General features: G+C 40.4%; 1 protein-coding gene across 1 annotated transcript in view; it reads right to left on the minus strand.

The window, feature by feature from the left end:
- Positions 1-23,159, minus strand: part of ADAM12 (ADAM metallopeptidase domain 12) — a 184,071-nt gene that overhangs the window by 73,855 nt on the left and 87,057 nt on the right. Inside the window, exons 4-5 of the mRNA XM_074908490.1 lie at positions 7,386-7,464; positions 3,684-3,760 (exon numbers count right to left, since the gene is read on the minus strand). Coding sequence (XP_074764591.1) covers positions 3,684-3,760; positions 7,386-7,464 — 156 coding nt within the window. The remainder of the gene's footprint in view (positions 1-3,683; positions 3,761-7,385; positions 7,465-23,159) is intronic.

Here is a 23,159-nt window from a genome sequence, read left to right on the forward strand (position 1 = left end):
CAACTATTTATGCTGTTGTAATCCTACGTGAAGTGAGGCACTCGAATGTTATGTCTGAGAGGATGTAACTCAGCTGAAATACGTGAGCATCTGTGTATGAGAGCCGAGTCTACTTCTCACTTTCCTTTCCATCTTACCCCCTCTATCTGTCTGAAAAATGTAAACTAGTCAAACCTGCCTTACTTTGCAGATTTCACACTTGATTCTTCCTGTAGCTCATCATAGAGTAATCATGTCATATTTACAAGCTAATAACACATCTCAAATGCTCAACCATGTGGTTGCACGCTAAGTAAGAACTTGACGGTTGCAGTAGGTCAGAGCAAGGCTGCTCCAGCTCAGCACCTTGTCTCTGGCCCTGGCCTACGGCAGATACTTAGGGGTAAGATATAAGAACATAACAAGCACACCCCAGTTGGCACCCCCAGCTCTGACGGCAGGGACATCTTTGGATTTGACAGCCCTGGAGAGGGTCCCCCCTCTCCCCTCCCCATATTGTCTCATCTTGTTTGAATCTACTGATACTTTTTAAATTGACACCCACCTGTGACGGTGAGCTCCACAGCTTCATTATGTAGTGAATATAAAGGCACTTTCTTTGGCTCTAAAGTTTCATTTGATGTCTCCTAATTTTGGGATTACAAACAATACTCAGCAATTGTCCCCTCTTCAGCACAACATTCATCCTCATTTCATCATACCCCTTTTCTCCGTCATCTCCTTTCAAAAGTGACAAATCCTGGTCTATTTTCTCTCCCTGGATAAAAGCTGTTCCGTACCTTTGATCATAATTTTTGCCCTTCTCTGTACCTTTTCCTATAATGCTTCCTTTTCTGAGATGGGGATGGGAAAACAAGAGCTACATGAAGAATTCAAGATGAGTGCAATACGGATTTATAAAGTGGTAATGAGGGGTTTTGTTCTATCCTCTATTTCTGTCTCAGTAATTCCTATGATCCTTTTTTGCTTCTGTGACTACCGCTGAGCACCAGGCTTCAGAGCATGCTAAAACGTGGAACTGATTCTTTATGACTAGTTTCATGTCTTTTAATGAACTCTCCTAATCTGGAGGAAAAAGACACAGTCCCTACCCATCCACACCTGGAACGATGCCTGAGGTGCCTGTCTCGTAGGAATGGGAGGGTATTCATGCTCTGAGATTTCAGTGAGCAAACAGCTTGCACTTCCTTTCGTTAGATCTTTTCAGGCACTTAAACTTTAGCCCCATGCAACAGCTGTGTGGGGTAGGTAAGAATCACTAAATGAATTTCACAGATGGAGAAACTGAGACAGAGAGATTTGTCCAATTCACTTAGAAACTGTCACAAAGCCAGGAACACACCCTGAGAAGAAGACCAGTCTCGCCTTCCACTGGCTGCTTCAAGTGAAATGGCTGCTCCAGGGACTGTCCTCACCCAGGGCTCCATGGCCACATCATGTCTTATGTCTCTACCCAGCAGTTTGCAGTCTTTATCCTGCTGGGGAGAAACCAGAGTCCCTACTCCAGCATATTGGTGGGCAAAAGCACATCATCCCGTCCTGTCCTGTCCATAACTATGCTTTCAACCTGTAATACTAGTACAGTTGCCAGCAAAGTAAGCCATGAAGTAGTTTTGAACTGTCCTATTGTGCCTCATATCATTTCAGACTGGATCACGTGCAGTAAATCATAGAACTATAGGATGGTTTGGGTTGGAAGTGACCTTTAAAGGTCATCTAGTCCAACCTCCCTGCAATGAACAGGGGTATCTTCAACTAGATCTTTCCACCCAAATTCTCAAGGGATGCATTGTCACAATGTTTTGGTGTCAGAGGTAGATGATGACCTGTGGGCCTGATTCTGGAAGATGCTTAGTGTTCTCAGGACCTCAGTGCAACTACTTGGGATTTCACACCACCCGGCCTTCTGTTCCTAATCAGTTTTTATAAGAAGGCCTGAATGGTTCAAGGAGCTGACAGTGCATTATGAAGCCTTTCAAATAGACATAGCTGGCTCAGATCAAGCACAGGTAATGACTGGAAGTTATTACTATTGACTATCAGGCTGTGAAATAAGTTTTGTGGAGTAAGTCAACAGGCACACTTATCACAAACTGTTCTCGCTCATGGACGCTCTCTCAACCAACCTCGGCAGTGAATGCATCAGCTAAATGGGCACAGATACTGAGATGCATCCTCAGTTGTTCTCCTGCTAGAGCAAAACATGCATTGGCAGGGAAGCTTACGAAACTTGGTACTGAAAAAGATGCTGCTACATTTTTCCTATGAGGAAGGAGCCTAATACTGTCAGCTTGCACTTTGCGGTTTTACCTGCAATAGTGCCAGATGAAAGAAAAATGTCACTGCTAGCATATGTTGCCTTGACATACCTGACTCCCTAAACCAGGGAAAGCACTCTGTGAGCTCAACAATTGTAAAAAGAGCACATTAGAGAAGAAGGAAAATGCTTTTCACGTGGAGAAGAGTAATTTCTCCTGAGAGTTCTTAATTTCTTAGGTAGCTCTGGAACAAGACATTGGTGCAGACCCTGTCCCACATAGTGCAAACTTTCCCTGTGGACCTTGCAGCAGTGTGATCCCTTCATCTAAAATACCAACAGCACTGCACTATATTTTTACAGACAGTGAGAAGGCCTGGTGAATGCAGACTGCATAGTCCATGCAAGGGGTTAACCAGAGTAAACGCGTGGAAAACGTCAGGTACATACCCGAGCACCCATAAAACTCCTCTCCATGTGGGAATGAGCCCCAGGAATCCCACCCACTGCAGCAAATGGGTCCCTCTGATGGGGAGAGGGCTCCTGGTAACAAACTGCTTGCTCTCTCTGCTGCTGTCTGTCCTAGAGCTCTGTTATAAAAGCCTTGATAATACCACTATTGCACAAAACACAGAATCAAAGGAAAAAGACTCCAGCTACTCATGCTGTTTGTAGATAAATTAAACAAACCCAGAAAAGGTTGAGACAGCTGGAAATCTGACAGGAAAACTGGGTTTTCCAGGGAGAGCACTAGAGCCAATTTACAGTTAATTACTGTGATTTGGAACAGCTCTGTGAGTAAATACCAGTCTCTGATTGTCCAAGTAAGGAACATAATTGTTTCCTGAACTGTGTCCATTGTGTATTTAAAATGTTGTCAGCCTGTTCCTTTCTCAAACTCAGAAGAGGTTTCATTTTCAGCAACGTGAATCTGCTTCTCTTCTGTTAACAAGTAGCTAAAATCCTAATGCTGAGCATCCTACCTGCCATGGACACAATTTATTGAGCTCCACAGCCCTATTGATAAAGCGAGCTCTCCTAATGATGAGGCTGCTGGACGATGCGTGAGTTTGCAGCTGCAAAGCAGTCCTGCCATCGCTGCTGAAAGAGCTTTGAGGACAAGGAGGACTAGAAGGCCACCGGGCACTGCCAGCCCAAAACTGTGCCAAGCACTGCGCTGCTGCTAAAGGATATAGAGAAGGATGGGCAGCAAGAGAGGAGGACGTCATGGAAACCCCCCAGATTGCATTATCTTTTTTTTTTTTTTTTTCTCTTCAGAGCAACTAAAGGGAAAATGCTTTTACAGAGATTGCACCAACATTTGAATAAAGGATATTGATACATTCTTTAAAAAGCAAACTGAGAACTCAACAAGTAGTAGGATGGTTTCTTAAGGAGCTCAAGTATTACTGAAATATTGACTCACCTGAGTCCAGAGCAGGTACTGAGACTGACTGAGGAGTCGGGGTACCCCCGTACATTGCCGTGGTAATAGCAGTGACCCTGATTGCAAAAAAGAGATAACAATTCAGTAGTCATAAATGCAATTTGCACTCCAGTTTTCTCATGGTTTCCCATCCCCTTTATTTCAAAGTGATTATCAATTTCAGGCTACAGCATTCAGAAACACACTGACAGCACCTTTCCTGCCCCAATAAATAGTCCTTGTACTTAACAGTCCAAATAGTTCCTATATGGAAACGTTGAGCCGTTTTATAAACCCCAAAGCGTTGAGGAGGGGTTTTTTTGTTTTGTTTTGTGGGTTGCTTTTTTTTAAAGATGGTCAATGGTGTTTAAATTGCACGACTGACCACCCTTTTCTGTGTTATTTAAAGCTACAATATGGAATATTTTATAAAATTAATCAGATGAACAAGTCAGCTGACACATTTTACTACTTTCTATAGAGAGACATATTTCTATTTAAGGTCATTTATATCTATATATGTCTGTAAGAGGTAGCTGTGTGTAAAAAGGAGTATAAAAAAGCCAATCCCAGCCCTATAGTTTGGAAAAAAAAAATCACAGAGCAAATGAAGGGGAAGGGAAACAGGTTGGAAAGGAAACCTTTTATTGAATTACCCAACCGAGTGGCTGTATGTTATTAAGAACAACCAAGAATAAGAGGGTCTTCTGTTTTGAGAGGCAACAATCCAATTTCATTTTGTGGCTAGGTTATTGTATTTCCTTAATAATCCGCTCCTTGCAAAAGGCACCCACAACAGAGAGACTTTCTCAGCACATACACATATCTGTCTGGAATCAAGGTTAATTTTATTGTTGACTAAAGGTTATATTACATTCCCAATTACGTGACTGGCTGGAAAGCAATGATTGTGTCACGTCCAGCCTTTCTTTTCTCATGGCTCCTTTGAACGCCACCTGGAAACTGAAAACACTGTTGTAAAGGGTTCCTATCTTATTAGTGCAAAGGAAAGTTATCATTCACGCTTCAACCTGACTGTCATCTCACCATGCCTTTTTATTACTCGGTTCATTCACATCCCTCTAGCTGCATTAATTAACCTTTTCAGTTTTGGGGCATGGCTTTCACTTTCAAAGCCTCACATAGCAGACTTCTAAAGACCACCTTGATTTTGTTAAAGAAAGCAATAGCCATGAAAATGCTGGGCAAGATGACACAATTCAGATATGAATTTTCTGCAAATAAGGTTATACCATGAAGAATTCTTGTTTAGAGCATTTGTATTTCCAACATGAGCAACTGAACACAGAACAGCAACATCTGACTTTCTAAATACAAATCTCAGTAGCTTTTTTTCAGTGAAAGGAATGACAGAAACAGGGTAATACTTTTTTACTCTTGGGTATTTTTATCATCAGTCCTCATAAAGAGTCAATAACACATTAGCAAGGATAAAACCGCAACAGAAGGGAGGCAGTCGTAGACTGTTTTTTTGTGATGATTGCTTCAATCACAATTGCTACGGACATCAAAGTTTTCAGTGTGAGTGTACTATTTCACTTTATTTTAATATCAACAGTTACATGCATCCAGTTGATAAGAAAACACAGCCTCAGTACCGACTCTCATACAGTGACCTTGAAACAGTCTAAAATCAAAAATAAAATCGGTTTATTCTCATCACTTGAAGGAAGTATAAGGCAGAGGTGCCGCTCAGAGCTCTTAAGGCGGCAGTCTTTGGGGTTTAGCACCACCAGTGTTAAGCACAGTCCTCGGTGAAATGGGGAGGACAAGCTGATATCTTGTCCCACACCGGCTGCTGCTGCAGTCTAGCTGTCTTTATCAAAGAGTGAATTATGGCAAAGGTCCTCATTTCTTTCCCTCTCCACATACAACTTGTCATTTTATTAAGTTTGAGCTCCTTGTTGTGGCCCATTTCACAACTTCTTTGAGATACACATGCTATATGATGCCAAAGTTCAATACCGAAACTGTAAACTTATCAGACCATGGCCTGCAATTGGACTGGTAGAAAATTGATTTCTAGCTCAGTAACTCCACTGAACTGCAGGATATTTTTTTTTTTTTTCTCCTACCACATTTTTTTTATTCCTGTAAACTAGTATACGAAATGGATGACCCTGTAAAAACAAATAATTACCATGGCTGATTTGTCATACTTAAAACAGTACTCTACCCTTGGTTGAGATCATTAAATAAATACCAGCTTTTGACAACTGCGAATTTTTCAAGTCTTATAAACCAGAAAAATAACCTAGACACTGACTCATGTGCTAGAGAAACTCCCCAAAGGACAGCTCCACAAACCTGACTTGGTTTGACCTCCAAGCAGAATTTGACTAAGCAACTTTTCAATGGGAAATTGGATTTGGCTCCAACTGCAGACTATATTGATGTCCTCGGTGAAGAAGAGATATAAAAATAAAATCACAGAGACTTATCTTTTTTAAACCATACTGCAGCATTTAATGAAAAATGAATTCACTGATCTCTCTCTCAAAAAATAAAATCTTTTAGGCAGCAAAATGCACTGTCAGTATTAATAATGACTTACTGCCTTTATGAAAACAGGTTTTTCTTTTAGTAAGGGAAAGCCTAGCTATCATTAGCTGTACACATATTCATGTTAACGTAGGTTAATCTGTCAAAGACTAGTGTGCTTCATTTCTTGCCTTTTACTTCCTTTAGGAGTCTATACAGCCTTCCTTTTTTTCTAAAAAAAGAGACTATTTTCTACTAAGTTGATTTTGAAGAAGATATGAGCATCCAGCAACAAAGAAAACACTGAAAGCTTTCAAAATGATTCCTTTACTTGGGAGGTCTGGAGCTATAATGAAGATGCTTTTTCAGAAGTAAGACGCTATGCACAGAAATAATGCCTTTCGCCAATACCAGCAAAGCCCATTCTGCATGGGAACCCAAAGCACGTTGCCTCTTCTGACAGTGTCAATAAATAAATAACGTAACATAACAAATACTTTATAGGACTTAGGCAGATAAAAGATAAACTTTGTAATTAAAATCACATGCTGCATTGTTTCTAATTAAGGCATTCATACTGTCAGAGGAGGAAACCATTACTGCCTTAAAGCATTTTTTATTTATGAAAAGCAGTTTTTAATTACTGTTTTTAACAAGGATCAAATTAGCCATATACTTAAATATATATATACATATACACATATGTATGTATAAAGTATATACATAACAGTCTTATGGTCTGGATTAAAAAATAAACCCAACCAACCCATCCCCTCTCCCAAACCTCAGACATGGTTTCCCCAATGCAGAAAGACACCCAAGCCTTCAAAGCCTCTGATGTGAGCTTCTGCACTATGGAAATCAGATATTTAAGGGCTTTCTTCCTAACTGAACCAGGACTTTCCTCCATAACTGATCAACAATGGCAGCGTTTATTATAAAATTTTAATGGCTATATTTCCAAGAAGCTGACTAAATCTTACAGATTTTAAAAGTCACCTGGTTGAAACCCCACAGCTTTCCTTTAAATTCTCTCTCTAAAAATTCATGTGTAGGATCACAGGAGTCAAAAATGTACTGAAGGCAACAATAAAAAAAGATCACACATCGAGTTGTTTCATCCCATGGCTCAGATCGCGGCAGAGAGCACTTTGGGTTTTAACGATGAAGCATCATCTACCCACGAAACACCAACCTTACCGTGTAATTGCGTGCGAGAACCACATGAGTGCCGTCTCTCAAATAATGTGTTTCTGTGAAGCTGCTGGCTAACAGGCCCCTGAAAAAAAAATAGAGCACACGTAATATTAAGGCCACATCACCTTGACATTGTCCTTCCGTTGTTCCGTTTGAGACAGCGATCAAAGCCAGGCATTAACGATACAATGACTACTGGGGCTGTGTGCAAAATAAGGAAAAAATATAACTCCAAAACCTGAAGCTGTGGTACATGAACACTTCCTTTGTTAACTGTGAAAGACTACAAGTTTCCAGACTGCTTTCTCTTCCAAATGAGGACTGCATGCCAGCACATTTCAGTATTGAATCTTCCATGTAATTTTCAACACGTTTTACGTTAAATCTGAAATCTAAGCGTTTGGAGTATTGTTAAGTAATGGCGGTTTGTGGAAAAGGAAAATGCTTTCCCTGTGTTATTTATTTTACTATGTAATGTGTTGTGTTCACTAGCAAGTGACCACCCAAAGACTAATTTAGCTCTTGGTAAATGAAACAAACTTCTTCCACAGACACACAAGGAAAAACACTACAAGAACATTACAGAACTTAAAGTACTGGATTTATTCTGATAATCAGAAAAGGATATTCACTATGAACATCTAACAACTTGAGAAGATGTATCAGGAGATGGTGAAAGATCATGTCTGTGATGAGACATTTTGTTCTCATTCTCTCCACACTTCCCCACCTACATTTGGCAATGATATAAAAAATTTTGACTTGCAATTTTCATTTTCCAGAAATCTCTAGAGACGGGCATGTGCATGACAGCTATGAAAACATATTCACATTTACTTCTAAAGTAGGGCTTAAGCTATGCTTCTCAACACAAACGTGCTTTGGTTTTCACAAAACATTCTAGTGAAATGCAAAAGCACAATGTAGAAGATTCCAAAGATGAATGCCACCATCACCTTCAGAAAAATGGGGAGTTTGGTCTATCAAATGTCTTTAGCACACCATTTCACAATATTCTTTTTGTTCCACTTCAAAGACATGTTTCTCCCTTGGGTTTTCGTTTGAACAAAGCAGGCCCTTTCTTTTATTTAAGGGTGGTTAATGCTGCACTCCTGCATATATACTAGGGTGAATGAGCACACAGTCTCAGTACACATTTCTTGCACTTTATATAAACATTAAAACTAGAACATGAACAAGCTTTTAATTTTCATTACTGATTTATTTGCAGCACATTAATATCCAATGGCTCAGTCACAGTCAGGACCTGGCTGTGCTAGGAACAGTGCAAACACTTATTAGAGAGAAAAGCCATCTTTAAAAAGCCTCTGTCTTAAGGTAGAAGAAAACAGATGAATGAAACAAGACTAAAAATTAAAAAATAAAGAAGAAAGAATAAAAAGAAGGAAGTAGCAACATAAAAAGATGAAGATAGCGAAGCCCCAACACACCGAATATTCAAGCACGGATTCTCACTTTACATTTTTCAGCTTGTGGGAAATATTATCATATTAATAGATATAGTGTTAAAATACTGCGTTGTACAGGAACTGCTCTGGATCTCATCCAACCACCACACCTAGAGCAGGATTTGGTTGCCCAGCCAAGCATCTAGTGTTGATTTAGATTATGCATTTCACCACCCAGCTCTGTCAGGACACCTCAGACCCCCTGTTGATGTCTTGGACAGCACTTGATGCCAACATCTATCTCATCTCTTCTGTCTGCAGCCTCTAGAAGGCCTGTCTGAAACAACACGTGCTGTATCTGTGTTTCCTACTGTCTCATTATCACAAAGAGCAGCTGCTTTCTTAATTATCATTTTATTTATATAACAACACTGCTAAGTTCTGCATTTAGCAGGCATTAATTACCTTTGTAAAGGCAAAAGATAAGATCCCATTGTTGCTGAAACCAACAGAGTTCTGCTGTGTGCTTTTTGGAAATGAGATTTCATACAGGATACTGGAACAATTTTTATTTAATGGGACAGGGTAACAGATGTAGCATAAGGGCAAAGCGATTGAACAATATACTCGCTTTGTGCTCTGCTATTTCCAAAGTGTTTGACAGCAGTGATGATAAAAGTGACCTTTCTGCTTCTGTTCATTCTACCCTCAGGCACAGGTTTAGAAAATATTTCATCGATTCACAGATTTTAATACCAGAAGGGAGCGCTGTGATCAGCAATCTGACCTGCTGCATTACATAGGTCATTTGACTTGAATTAATCTTCTAGTACAACGACCACGATGGAACCAGATCCATTTCCTTGCTGTATAGAGCCCTTGTCTAGATCTCCCAAGATAAAGAAGCTATCATAAGCCTGGTAAGTTATAACATTAAGCTCAGCGTAAAAACTTTGTATCTAGATTCACTGTGTCAACATTCAATCTCCAGCCACTAGATCTCATTCCCTTACCTCAATGCTTCATTTTCATTTGCGTCTTTCATGGACAGTTCTACGTATTAAGTGAGGAAATATAGCAAATTCCTGGTGTGACTGTCATCAGTCTCTCTATCAGGATGAAAGTTTGCTCCCTACCCTGATGAAAATACTGGCTGAACATAAGAATTCCCAGTGTGAGTAGTAAAAGACTGGTAAGAGCACCAAGATGATGGAGTCCCACTATTGGACTAACTTAATAAAATAAAAAGTATGCCCCAATGTAGAAGCCAAAGTAGAATTTCAAATCATGGAAATTTCATGTACCACTGGAGGACCCTTTTAAGGAAATGAGAAAGTTTTTCAGGAGTCTGCATCCTTCAGTTTAGTAACTAAGACATCATTGGCAAGACATCTGTTTTCCTGCCACGTACGGTGCTAGTGCTAGTTTGAGAGCAAGCCAGAGGAAAGGCTTTCTCCACGCTGTAGAGGCTGGGGACCTCTACAAGACACGTTGCCAGGGAGTCCAACACTTTCTGGCAGAGAAAGAAGCTGTTAACCCCGCTTTCAAAATGTCTAATATCTTAAAAGCTGTATAGCCATATAAGCATGAAGCATTCGTATCCAGGGACAACACATCATGTAAAGGCATTTCTTGAAAGGTTATGAAAACTAAGTGTAACAAGCACTCAAATTCCACAACTGAGTGTGCACCACTTCACTTTCCAATTATGGCAATAATGTTTAACATACCAAACAATGAATTCAACATATGTATCTATTAGGCAATTTAATTACCCCGTCCCCCCGTCCCCCAAAGATATGCAATGTGATAGATTGATTTACATTTCTGGTTTTGACCCACGGTAAAGGAGATTAATAGAGGAAAGTAAATTAATTTAGATGGCAAGCTACTTAACCTAATTGGATCAATGTAATTCTGAAAGAGCAGGGATCAAAATAACATTAATACATCACAGTGCAATTCATCACCATGTCTGGAGTTTCAAATGTTGTCAGCTACAACGCTCAGCAGTACCAGATGATTATCAATTTTTGCGCTGCATGAAGAGACAGAAACAAATGCTATTGCGAACTGCATCAACTGCTGAATGTGATTAAAAAAAAATCAGTTGAAACAACACCACAGCTTTCTCACTTATTCTCTGAAGATGCAAAAGTGCAATTCTTAAGTTAAATTACTTATGTTTGTCAGCACCACGGATTTTTTGGTTTTTCCCGGAGACAAATTAACAAGTAGAAGGTTTGACGGCCCAGAAGGACAAGTTTTATCCCTCCTGATCTATGACAGACACAGCACAGGCTTCCTCATCCTCTGTAAATCAGTAGGAAGCTTCCCTGTCAGATTTGCTGAACCATTTTCAGGTGTCAAGCAGCTTCCACTAACCTAAGCCTCAGGGAATATCCTGAATGTTATTTAAACTTCTACCTCTCACCTTCCCACCCCCTTGCAACATGAAGTCTTAGGTGGTTGGTTTGGGGTGGGAGAAAATGTCTTGTTTTAAACACATCAGATCTTTTACTCAATCCATTTAATGACAGGAATGGTAATTTAACACACTGCCTCTCACTTGCAAATGAGAAAATCAGTCCCTGCTCTCCAGGCACCAATATATTATTTCAAAAGGTTATAATGATATTTCATCACCCAGGGAGAGTCAGAAAGACAGACTTGCAGAAGTAAGAGAAGGAAAAAATCTAGTGGATCACACAGACGGCCTCCCTGGCAGCCAAGTATGTTATAGATCAAGTCAGGTTCTGTCTCATTGAGCTTCAAATGTCAGAAGCAATGCTGATCCCACCACTTTCAAAGGGAGTTTACTTTGCATTCCAACAGACGTTACTGTCATGATGCATTTCCTGATATTCAGCCTTTCCTAGCCTGTCCCAGTTACACTTCTTTCACTAGCTGAAACAATTGCTTTTCCTTCATATATCACTCACGTAAGTGCAGATTATTATCAAATCTCCCTTAACCATCCACGTGCCAAGTATAGAATATCAGGCTATAAAAAAACCACGAGAACTGTGTACTTTTCATGTTAGAGCTACTGACAAAAAATCTAAGCATTGTCACAGTGGGAGCAGACACCAGGATTTCCCTTGGTGATATAAGAGAAACTAGTAGACAAAAGCCTAAGGAGCAAATCTCTAATCGCACACAGGCTTGTTTTTCGATCCGTCTTTTAGGATAAAACTTCTTTGCCTGCCCTCCCTGCTCCAGGTCATCCCCCTGCAATACAGATAGAAGGGGGAAGGCACCAACATTGTTATCCATGAAAAGAGATTTATAAGTCTCTCAGAGCTGCTCTGTGAGACTGAAGTGACATTCAGCAACCGAGATTCAACAGCTCTGCTTTAAAGCCAAACAATGTGATGCCTGGATGGTCTGGTACACGTTTTGTCAACACCCTGGGTGGTGTGTGGCTCACTGTTACATGTCTCAGAAGAACTGTGCTTTGCTCTGGCATGACATGGAACATAAAACTTGACCTTTGCTTCAGCAGGGAATCAGGGTCAGCAGAAGAGACCCAAGTTTTTACAACAATAAATATCTGCTTATGCTAGCACTGGCTGGCTGTTAGTGCTAGTGAGTGAGCAAGGACCTGAGCTGCTTCTCTTGGGTACCCAGCCTGAACCCACCCAGCAATCCAAGGGATGTAGCACCATCTGCCTGCCGCCATCGAGCCTTAACTAGGACTTTGAGATGGGGCAACACGAAGCATGAACTGGACACTTAGCTAAAAACCCACACCTGAAACAGAAACACCACGAGCAATTTCTAAAAGTAGCACTGTGTTTTCTTTTGAATCCCATGGAGGTGTAAAGCAGCCTCAAATCTGAGCTAGAGCTTTGTCAGTTTTTTGATTCTGAGGTCTGACATGCCTAGGAATGAACCTTGGGTACTCTGCACACACACTGCCAGACGCACTGCACTGAGATGTATGATCTGATTTTTCTTTCTGCAACTTCTTATCCTGTGGAGAGGTTTGGAAAGGCGGCCCCTGATCCGCACCTTAAATCTTGTTTCAAATATGGTCACGCATGGACATCTCTGTTCTGGGGTCCAACATCACAGCAACGCACTCTTTGGTGAGGAAGTTTCAGTATAGTTACACTGATTTAAGAACTGGTATTTTAGGAAGAACGTTAAATATGCCTGTGACGTCTTAAATGATGACAGCCAGCTGCTCCACCCACTTGGTGGGAGCACTGATCATAACAACCTGCTGGTAGTGCGAGGCTGACTCAAACCTGACTGTGGTGCTTCCCTTCTCCTCAGACATGCTGCCTGCAGCTCAGACAGACACCTGACCTTTACTTATACTTGTTACTCTTTCTCCTCCTTCCGAACGATTTTTCCCCCATCCAAGTACTGCCTCACTCTCTTATTAAAAGCCCTCCAGCCATGCATTTTAAACCTTGCCTACAAATAGGGGAGGTGAGGAGGGTGAAACAGGTTGGCACATATGCAGTTATAAAAAATGTCATCTAAACCACTGCCTACTGACACCAGCATGCTCCATTAATTCTTCAGCATCTCAGTTCAGGTCGTTTTGACCTTTAGACTGGAATTAGTTGTTATTTCTTCGATTGCTCTATTTCTTTGCAGGTATATCCAGAGGAATAAACAAGTCTTTTAAGCCTTCATTCCTTGCTGCTTTTGCAGTGGTGGTTCTCAGTGCAAGTACCTCCTGATATGCACAGAGGCGATACTCACAGAGGCGGGTTTTTGTTTTTTTTTTTTAATTCTTCTTTCTCATTACAATATAACGAATGAATGAAGCATGGGTAATGAGTTTCCCATGCACAGGCACCTAACATCATCCTATTCGCAAAACCACCACATATTCTTTAAACACGACACATTCTTTCCCCTTGTTTAATTATCTTAAGTGATTTGAAATGCTTTTGGACATTTTCCCATTGAATGTCTCCACTTCATAATATCCTATCTGCTACACTCCAGTGTGCTGCCATAGAGGGACTGCAATGTCATAATTGAAGAACCTGAGAGATTGAAATTTGCAGAGCTTAATTAGCACAACAATTCTGAGGAAAAGACAGGAGCAAAATAAAACTGTAATAGCTAGGAAATCAACCAAGCATCCAAAGTTTCAATATTAACTCTATGGTAGTAGCCTCTAGCCTGGTTCACATGGTCTGTAGATAGACAATTTGAGTAGATCATACGCTACATTTCAAAAATATGTCTCTGTGCTTCTACCCAGTTCTTTTGATGCAGAAATTCATATAATTCAGTGTCTACTGGAGACCACGTCAAAATCACAGTCCCATCCCTCGCATGAGCAGAGCAGTATCCGGCACAAAGAGAGCAAATTTTCATAACCGCATGCTACAACATCAAAAGCGAGAGCCATGCTCTGAGTTTTCCCCGGGCAGTCTGTTCAAACACAGGTACTCTCACGGACAGCTGCTCTCTGCTGTGCTGGGGATAGGGAGAGAAGAGGGACAAGCACAGCTTTAAAAGCCTACGAGCATCCTGTCTTCAGAACTAGTCACTACATGTGGTTGTATAGAAAACCAAAGAACAGTCTGAGCAAACAAATCTGAACAGCTACGGGAGAAGCACCACCTCCCTAGCTGGCAGTCACCGAATGATTGAGAGCTTTCTTGTTTCCTGACTGCTTGGAAAATAAGCCATAAACCTCACTTCCCCAAACTTCAATGGAAAAACATCGAAATGAAATTAAGCACGTCAGTGGCCTCCCGTGCTGTTCCAGGCTCTCGATGCACACCCCGCTTCCATCACTCATTGTAATGTTTACAGCAAACATTTACTTGCCAAAACTGTAGCATTTATTTTATCATTCTAATTCCAAAACGTTAATGAAGAGACTACTGCTAACCACTGTTGCGGTGAAAGCATGTTCTCCCTTGGAAGAAGATAAACAACATGTTTTCCAACAAAGCAGATGGGTAAAAACAAGTTCTCTCCCTAAAGTGGCTTAAGCTTAGCCAAAACCCTCAGGATAGTCATAATGGGACAGCGTTAGGTACCTTGCACCTCAGATGGTCATTTAGGGAAGAAGCAACCCACGTGACATGTGGTGGGGAATGAAAGGAATACCAGCAAGATTCCCTCTGTCTTCACAAGAGTGCCTGGAGACAGCAAAACTTCCCTGGCGTCGTTTCCTTCTTGTGAGCTTTGACTAAAACTGCTCATCTCGCACGCACTGAAAGGCAAAGTCAGAACTGGTTTCCCAGCATCCTGCCCATGTTAACCTCAAAGATGTTCTGACTTGGTTTTTTCACCGACCAACTCCAATATACCAGAGCAGCATTTGACAGTTTTCAGCATCTCTCTCAGAATTGTCCCTGGAGGGCTCCTTGTGAGGAATATTTTATATCACCTCCTTGAGCTTCCCTGTGTAGCAGAATAATAGAAATCATGTTATGAGATCTGCTTGGGCAGTATGCCATGAAAAGCACACACCTTCAGCGAAGGCTCCAGAGTAACACCAGCCACAAATTGTTGCCAGCTATGGTGAGATGACAGCGCTTGTTGACTAACTGATTTTTTTGATGGAAACCCAAAATTCTGTACATTTAGGCAGACTACGTAGGCTGACTGATTTAGAGATACTTTACTGTGTGAGCTACATTAAACAGTTTTAACTTAGAATAATGGAAGTGGTTGCGAAACCCTGAAGCAATATGCCAAAAGTTAAAGCATTATGCTGGAAATAACCACTGAACTACTACACCTCTGAAGTTACTATGGCAAAGATCAAAAGTAATGTGCACTGCTACGCTGCAGGCTGAACCCGGACAAATTTATGCAACTCAGTATTCTGAATTGGCTTTGACTAGACTAAAAACTAACACAGCTCTGAAACTTCTGGCTCCCCTTTCATGGATCTGTTCCTCAGATGACAATACCGTGGTTTCTGATGAAATGCATACTTCCTATTATTATGCTTCCACTAAAACTTGTACAAGATAATCTAGGGGTTTTTTTTTTTAACGTTCTGACCTTGCATGCAGAATACAGCATTAGAGTTACAGATAGAGGCAACACAGACAGTACCATAAAATCAAAAGATTCACCAGAAAACATTGAGATGTTTCAGAAGCTAAGAAGCACATACATCACAAGTGGCAGGCATAACATCTCAATGCATTATTTTCCAACATCACGGTACTGTCCTCCATAAAACAAATTCTTTATGGTCCCTATAACACTCCTAGGACTGCATATTTTCATTTAAAAGTAAGTTCGGAGATACTAGGCTGGAAAGCTGTCAAATTCTATTTGAAATGTTTCATTCAATTAAATGTGTCATTTGTAGCTGAGTAAAATTATGCTGCTGAACAGACATCATCGGGCAAATTGTCTGTCAGTACTTTCACTGGAACATTTTGAGACTAGTACAGAATTCTATTTAAAACATCCAAGAAAACTAGTCCCAACATGAAAAATTTATAAACATAGAAATTTAAGCAACTCCAGTGAAAAATCAGAACTTATTAAAATGTAACTAACAAAATGTAAACAGTGCTGTGGGATTACAAAAGGTTATACGTAAGCGTCTGCAATACTTTTAGAAAGGCGGGTTCTTACATTACTGAAAAGTCACTGAGCCTAGGTTTATTCTTAGACTCTAACCAACAATCACATCCTCTCCGTATCTTATTTTTGCTTTGGAGCGTGCGCCTGTAGGTTTGCATTTGCATTTTTAATTTAAATGAAGTTGTCTTGCCATTTCTGCCGGTTTGTTAAAACATAAATCAGTATTTTTGCTTTACTAAACCCATAATCTTTTCCTTGTCACCACAATGAGCCATTTGCTCTAAGCAGGCTGCACTCATTCTTCCCTTGCAGAACACCATTGACTTTTACAGACACGCCTTCGTTTTGCCCTACCCGTCACTGCCTCTCTCACTGACCTTTTAAAATTCAGGATGAAGAGGGCAGAGACGTGGAAGGATATTTTTGTGCAAAATCTGTGTTCAAATCTCAAGCCTACAAATCTGGTACGCGTGCTCATTTAAAATGAAGTAGGTGCAAAAGCCATGAGATTGCCTGCAGGTTGTCACACCAAAGGGCCGCCTAGTTCTATATTCTGCCTCCAACAGTGCCCAATACTGGGGAAATAACTCATGAAGAGGACAAGCATGCTACATTTCCCTGAAATACTGCTCCCACTCTGACTCCAAATCCTTCATGTGCCATGGACAAATGTGGAGTGGAGACTCTGAGATTAAACAAGAGCTCCAAAGGGTGTTCTCACTCTCCCCTGACATTCTTCCTTTCCAATTAAAGCAGTGACTTCCATGAAGATCAGTTAATTTGGTAACACAACAAGACTGCAGCTGCAGATTTCAGGCAACGTGTTAAGGCTAATGGCAGCAATTACAGCGTGGTGCGCTCTGAAGTGTGCTCCCATGGAAGTCGATGGATAAGGCTTTGATTTCTGTGCCTAACACAATTTTACTGGGACAGAAAAACAGCCAGTAAGACACCCGCTGTCTCAGTAACCTGTATGCTTTTTTTGGAGACTGAATTTTTTTGGCTACGAATTTTTTGACTATACTCTCAGAGGATGATGCCTCATTTCCAGCTAATTCTGCTTCAATATGTGACTTGAAATCAGGATGTGGTGATTTGGGTGTTTGCAGAACAAAAACATGGGCCTGAAGTACTAAGCAACAAGCAAGTTTATAGGGGGGAGGCGTCTGAGAGAAAGGATGGGGATTGAAATATTCCTCCTTCCTTTCCTCTTTCTTACTCATTAATTACTTTCCTATGTTCTCTGCATTGTACCTTAGCCATTCTTCATCATCTTTCCACTCCCTCTCCCTTTCCCCACATTACCCCTCCATAGCCATCCTTTCATCACCTCTTACACACCTATGTTTATCATTACACCGTTAAGCAGGAGACACATTTTTCTTAGTAAGCAAGACACAAAAAAGCACCACAACCACGTTGGTGCTTTTATTGTACAAACCTCAAATCTGTGGGTACCGCAACACGGTATGTGAGGCTGGCAGTTGCCAGGGCAGCAAGCGACCAACTCCACAAGATGTGGCTTACAGTGGGACCTCTAATAGAGATAACACAGATCATCATCCCTCTTTGTCAGGTCAGGCTCCATGTTTATATTTTTCAGGCAGGACAGGAAGAACAACCAGCAAAATCGGAACACTGGGGTAAGGGTAAACTAGATTTTTAGCTTTTTCTTTGTTTTTTCACCCTCTCTCTGCTGCACGCTTCCGCTGTATCTAATTCCTTGACTCTGACATGTGTCGGAACTCTGCATGAACCAATTAAACCCGTTAATTCAACAGCAAATGACTGCAGGAAAATGTCAGATCAACGCCTGTGGCTTTAGCTAGGTGAGCTGGCTCACTGCAGACTATGAGCACGGCAGAGCTGCAGCAGATGGATGAGGGAAGGGAGGGCAGGCAGCGGGGCTGGGGCATCAGGATCCCTCCTCCCCACTCCAGCGGCAAGCCTGCAGTCAAAAACACAAAGAGAAACCCCACAGCATCAGCTGCTCTGCCTTTACTTATTTAGGGATTTATTAATGTCAGAAACAGATCCTGACTTCTTGCCTCAGTAAGGTTTTCTGCTGGCCCAGGGGTCCAAATTTGCTTCTCACCCACTACGAGAGCATCTCATTGCACTGAAGCTACTGAAGATATGCTGGTAAAGAGCCTGGGCGAGAGAAGGATCAGACTGTCTTTTAGCAGTTAAGACACAAAATTACAATTTTCTTTTCAATTCAAGGAAGTAATTAGTTTATAATAACATTTAACATTTAGTTGCTGACAGAGATATGACACTTATCTTACATAAGTCATTTTAATTATTCCTACTAACCAAGATCTCAAAAATATTGTGTAGTCTAAGCTAACAATGCCTTTCCAGATATTTTTGGTTCTACTGTGATTTGAAAAATTGATGCCTAAAGCATCAGCATTTATCAAGCTCATTATAGATTTCATCCGAATGACTACAGATAATTAAAAGTATGCTTCATTTTTATTGTAATGTTTCCCCCCTAACACTGCAAAGTAATTCTGTTGTTGCTCAGGGTTTTAGGAATTAATGTAGACTCATCTGCCAGAAAATAAAGTTCCACAGGATTATATACAAACTATTCACATACACAAGTCAAACATGCAGAAAGGATACGTGCATACACACATATACTTCGGAGCACTATATGTACTTGCACATACATAAAATAGTCTTTAAAGTGAGTGGCTATTTCAGATACACAGCTTCAGGCACTTGGGTATCCATCCTTTGAAAAATCAGTCTTCTCTAAGGCACTCGGTAATGTTGGACACACAAAATCCCTTTAGAAAATATTTATCAGATTTATCAGTTACCTATATGAAATACATGCACCTGATGCCCCATCATCTGCACAGAATTACTCACACTTAACTAAAGCATATGTAGGCTACTACTCCAGACGGGAGTGGAGAAATTTTGGCAGCATATTGCTTTATTTTGCGTAGGTGTTACTAACTTAGAAGACGCCCAGAGTGAAGAAACAAATCTTTTGAGAAATTGTTCAACAGGATTCTGGAAAGCCATCCTTCCTGAGCTAAGATTTAAGTGATATATCGAAAGTTGTTCAGTGACGTAAAACCCATTAGGAGATTTCTGAGCTACCTCGTCTTCCTCTGCACTGGGAACTACGTCATTCACACATAAAAAGCTGGAGTGCTGTATAAATGTAGGGCATCCATTTCCACACAGCACTGAACTAACATCAGTTTAAATATTTTTTTCTACTATTCATGGATCGGGCTGTGTCAGTCATACATGGAACTGCTATGATAATAGTTAATAATGCTCATACAAAACATACTTTTCTTTTTTACACTGTTTATGAGTTTGCAATCGTTAGTACAACACTGAGTTTGACTTGCACAAGTATAATACGTTAAGTATAATACATTGCACCTAGGAACCTGCTTCATTTTAGGATCCTTAACAGTACTTCAATTAAATAACATCATGTATGATGAATTTTCCTTGGCACACCTTTATCATCAAATGCTTTATGTTTTTACATGACTTTACAGGTTACTTTGAAACTAAAATTACCCATAAATAGCAATGACATTAAAAAGCAATTACAGATACATGCCTTTTTAATGCCTCTATTATAATCCACATTCCGGTGAATCAGAGAGAGACTATTTAATGACACAGGCACAGAAGAAACTCTAATGACTTAGTATTAACATCCATGTGAAGCAGTGCTAGCAAGGGGTTGGTGAGGTAGTTTCAGACTGAGGTAAGAAAGCGGGAAAAAAAAAAGGAATAGCATCTGACATAAATATTAGCAAATAGATCTATATTTTATAAAGACCATTTTATCCAAGACAGTTTAGGTTTCCTCCCACTCACAGAATGAATTCACAGTGAATAAACCCTTGACTCATGAGAATATTTCACATGCAGATTTGGATTTTATGTAAATTATTTAAGTGTGTTTTAGAAAGTCTGGGCAGCGATGTAGAAATGTTCCCCTGACTATGCATATCAGTCAAAGAAACAACATTCATCACCAAGGAATTCATAAGGGTAAAAATTCTGCCAACAGGCTTAAGACTAGACTGTGGCATAGAAAAGATAAGACTATATTAACCTATCCCTTAAATTTGCCTCCTCCTGACAACAGGAGGAGAAGGCAGTGCCTTGGACTGGGCTGTGCTAGCAGTACAAAAACCTCTGCCCAGAACTGGAGAAACCTAAACCTGGAGAATGCGGAGACGTATGTTAACGCCAGTCAATATCCAAAAGGAAAATTTTGCAACCTTCACATCTGGAATACCAAAAGAAAGGCTAATTACATGAAAGGATAACTTTTTTTTTTTTTCTTTATCTCCTGTTTTTTTCCAAGCCACTCAGAATTATCTTTATTTGATTTGAGTTACACTCAAGCCAGGATATGTTTTGGTGTTGGATAGTATCAGATAAGGCAAGAGATTGTTTTTAACAACAGGGAACTAAAATGACAAAGCCCCTAGAGTAAGTCCCTCCAAAAGGAAAACATTACCAGAGGCTCAAAGTAATCAATGTATAATCATCCACTGCACTGCAAACACAAAAAAAATCTGGTTGTTTTCTTGCATGTAGCTGAATTTTTACTCATTAAATTTACTCATGTCCAAAAAAACCACCACCATATGATATTTATTGTTGATTGTTCTACCTAAAATAAAGGGTGTTTTTTTAATTTAAGCTGGGCTCTGCCATGAGGTCAATACTAACAGGGAAATCATGAGGCTCTTTTACTTGAGAGATGTTACACTGTGCTGCACCACAGGAATTGGCTACGATGCTTCATAGCAAAAAGCAGGAGATAAAACTTTTTATTGTTTTTACTGTTATGACCAGCTGCCCAAACAATACAGCACACACTGAAGGTGCACAGAAACTTTTTACCACTCCTGCGTCCATCTGCTACCCAAACCTGGACAAGCCTACAACAGTGTGGTCGACAAAGGTTAAAAAGAAAGCACACATTACAGAAGAGATGCCAGGTTGTCAGGGAGATCTAGATAATACTGGATAAAAAAAAAAAAAAAAATCTCTAACCCAATTCAGTTAGGCAAGGGAATAGAAGACACAATCAGAGCTACTAACAAAATAGCAGAGAGCTCAACAGTTTGGGAAATGTGTAATGGGATACTGAACCTTTACCCTCCAGACTTCTGTTTTTAATTAGATCCTTGTCCAAAATATGGGAAAGGTTTTTAGCAACTGATGGCTGATGTGCAGATTGAAAAAAAAATGGGCTGATCTGAGATTAGACAGTGATATTATAGTACAACACAATCTAGCCACATTCCCCTTTTCCCCCTCAATTCTGCCAACTGTCTACTTTGTTATCAGTCTGAGCAGGAAGGAGATACCATATAAATTCCCAACTCTTCTCTCGCTATTAGGAGGCAGGAGGCAGGGCACGACGAAAGCAAACGTAGTGCAGTAAAACTGGCCTACACGTTCTGCGTGCAAAGCTCATCAATCCCAGGGATGTTAGTCCCGCATCTCAGACAGCTAACTAACGCAATAAAAGAAACAAAACAAAAATAGAAATAAATACCTAGGAAAACCAAAGCAACAACCACCAGTGGAGTACGTAGAATTTTTGGTAGGCATTTTTCAGGTGTCAGTAATGCTTTGGGACATCCTTCTACTGCTTTGAATGTTTTTCTTCCCTACTTCCCGACTGTTTTTTATGGGAAGTATGTTTCTTCTTAAATAAACACGTTCATTGCATACACATTTTAGCCTATGATTTTATGATAACCACTGTTACCATAGCCCTAACGTTTTTAGATGCCGTTACTGAAATACCTCTACTTGCTTCTGCCCTTTAAGGCCAAACTGCTTGGTCCTGGATTTCCCCGTGGTCTGCTCCAATTTGTCACGCTCCAGAGAGGATGAATATTCCAGCTGTACTTCAGAAAGTGCAATGGCTTGCTATTCTCATGACCTTCTGAGACATGCTGTTGCCCCATATCATAACACGCCAAGAGAGATGAGCTTGGTCTGCAGCCCAAGATCCTTTTATTTCCAGCATCGAGAGCTATGAGGAAGTTTTCCTGGGAAGATGGTCCTCAGTGCAGCAGTTCATTTCTCTACCTTGATCTGATAGAAATCTTTACTCTTAAAGAAGGCATCAACTGATGAATGTACATAGTTTCATAAGCATATTTTGAACACACCTAGAAAGTGCACAGGAAGCAATATTTCAAAAATATTATTGCAAATCAGCAGAGGCTCCTTATCACCTACTGAGCTATGGTGATTCACATTAGTTGAAAGAGATATGACAATAAAAAATAGAATGCAAAAGAGACTGGGTCCTTCAATTAAAATCAGGCAGCAAACAAATGAAGCAGAGTTTTGAACCCAATGCAAGACAGTAATTGTACCTTATGAAAGATGAAAAAACCCCATCACAGCACTGGAATTCCAGAAATCTGCTCTCCTAAGAGGAAATTTTTCTTATCCTTTCTGATAGATGAGAAGCTCAAAGTACAGTGTCACTGAAACAGGAAAGTAACTGCAGCTACACAGACCCAAACCTGCCAAGATACAGAGAGCACTGCCAAAAAAGCGTTTTAAACTTTAACAAGACCTGACCAGAGACTATTTGGCTTGTCTCAGCTTCCTGATGGTTAAAAGCTGGAAAGGTAGCAGAACCTCAGTGAAAATACCTGGAAAGTCTAGGTGGAAGAAAAATAAGAGCAGTGAATCTGGAAGGGGGAGGACACAGGAACAACAGTTTTTAGTGAGGTTTCACTGCTGGACAGTTTGTTGATATCTACAGAGTTTTAAAGATATTGTTTACTTGTAAGCTCTTCTA

This window comes from Athene noctua, chromosome 5, assembly GCF_965140245.1.
Source record: "Athene noctua chromosome 5, bAthNoc1.hap1.1, whole genome shotgun sequence".
Taxonomy (NCBI): domain Eukaryota; kingdom Metazoa; phylum Chordata; class Aves; order Strigiformes; family Strigidae; genus Athene; species Athene noctua.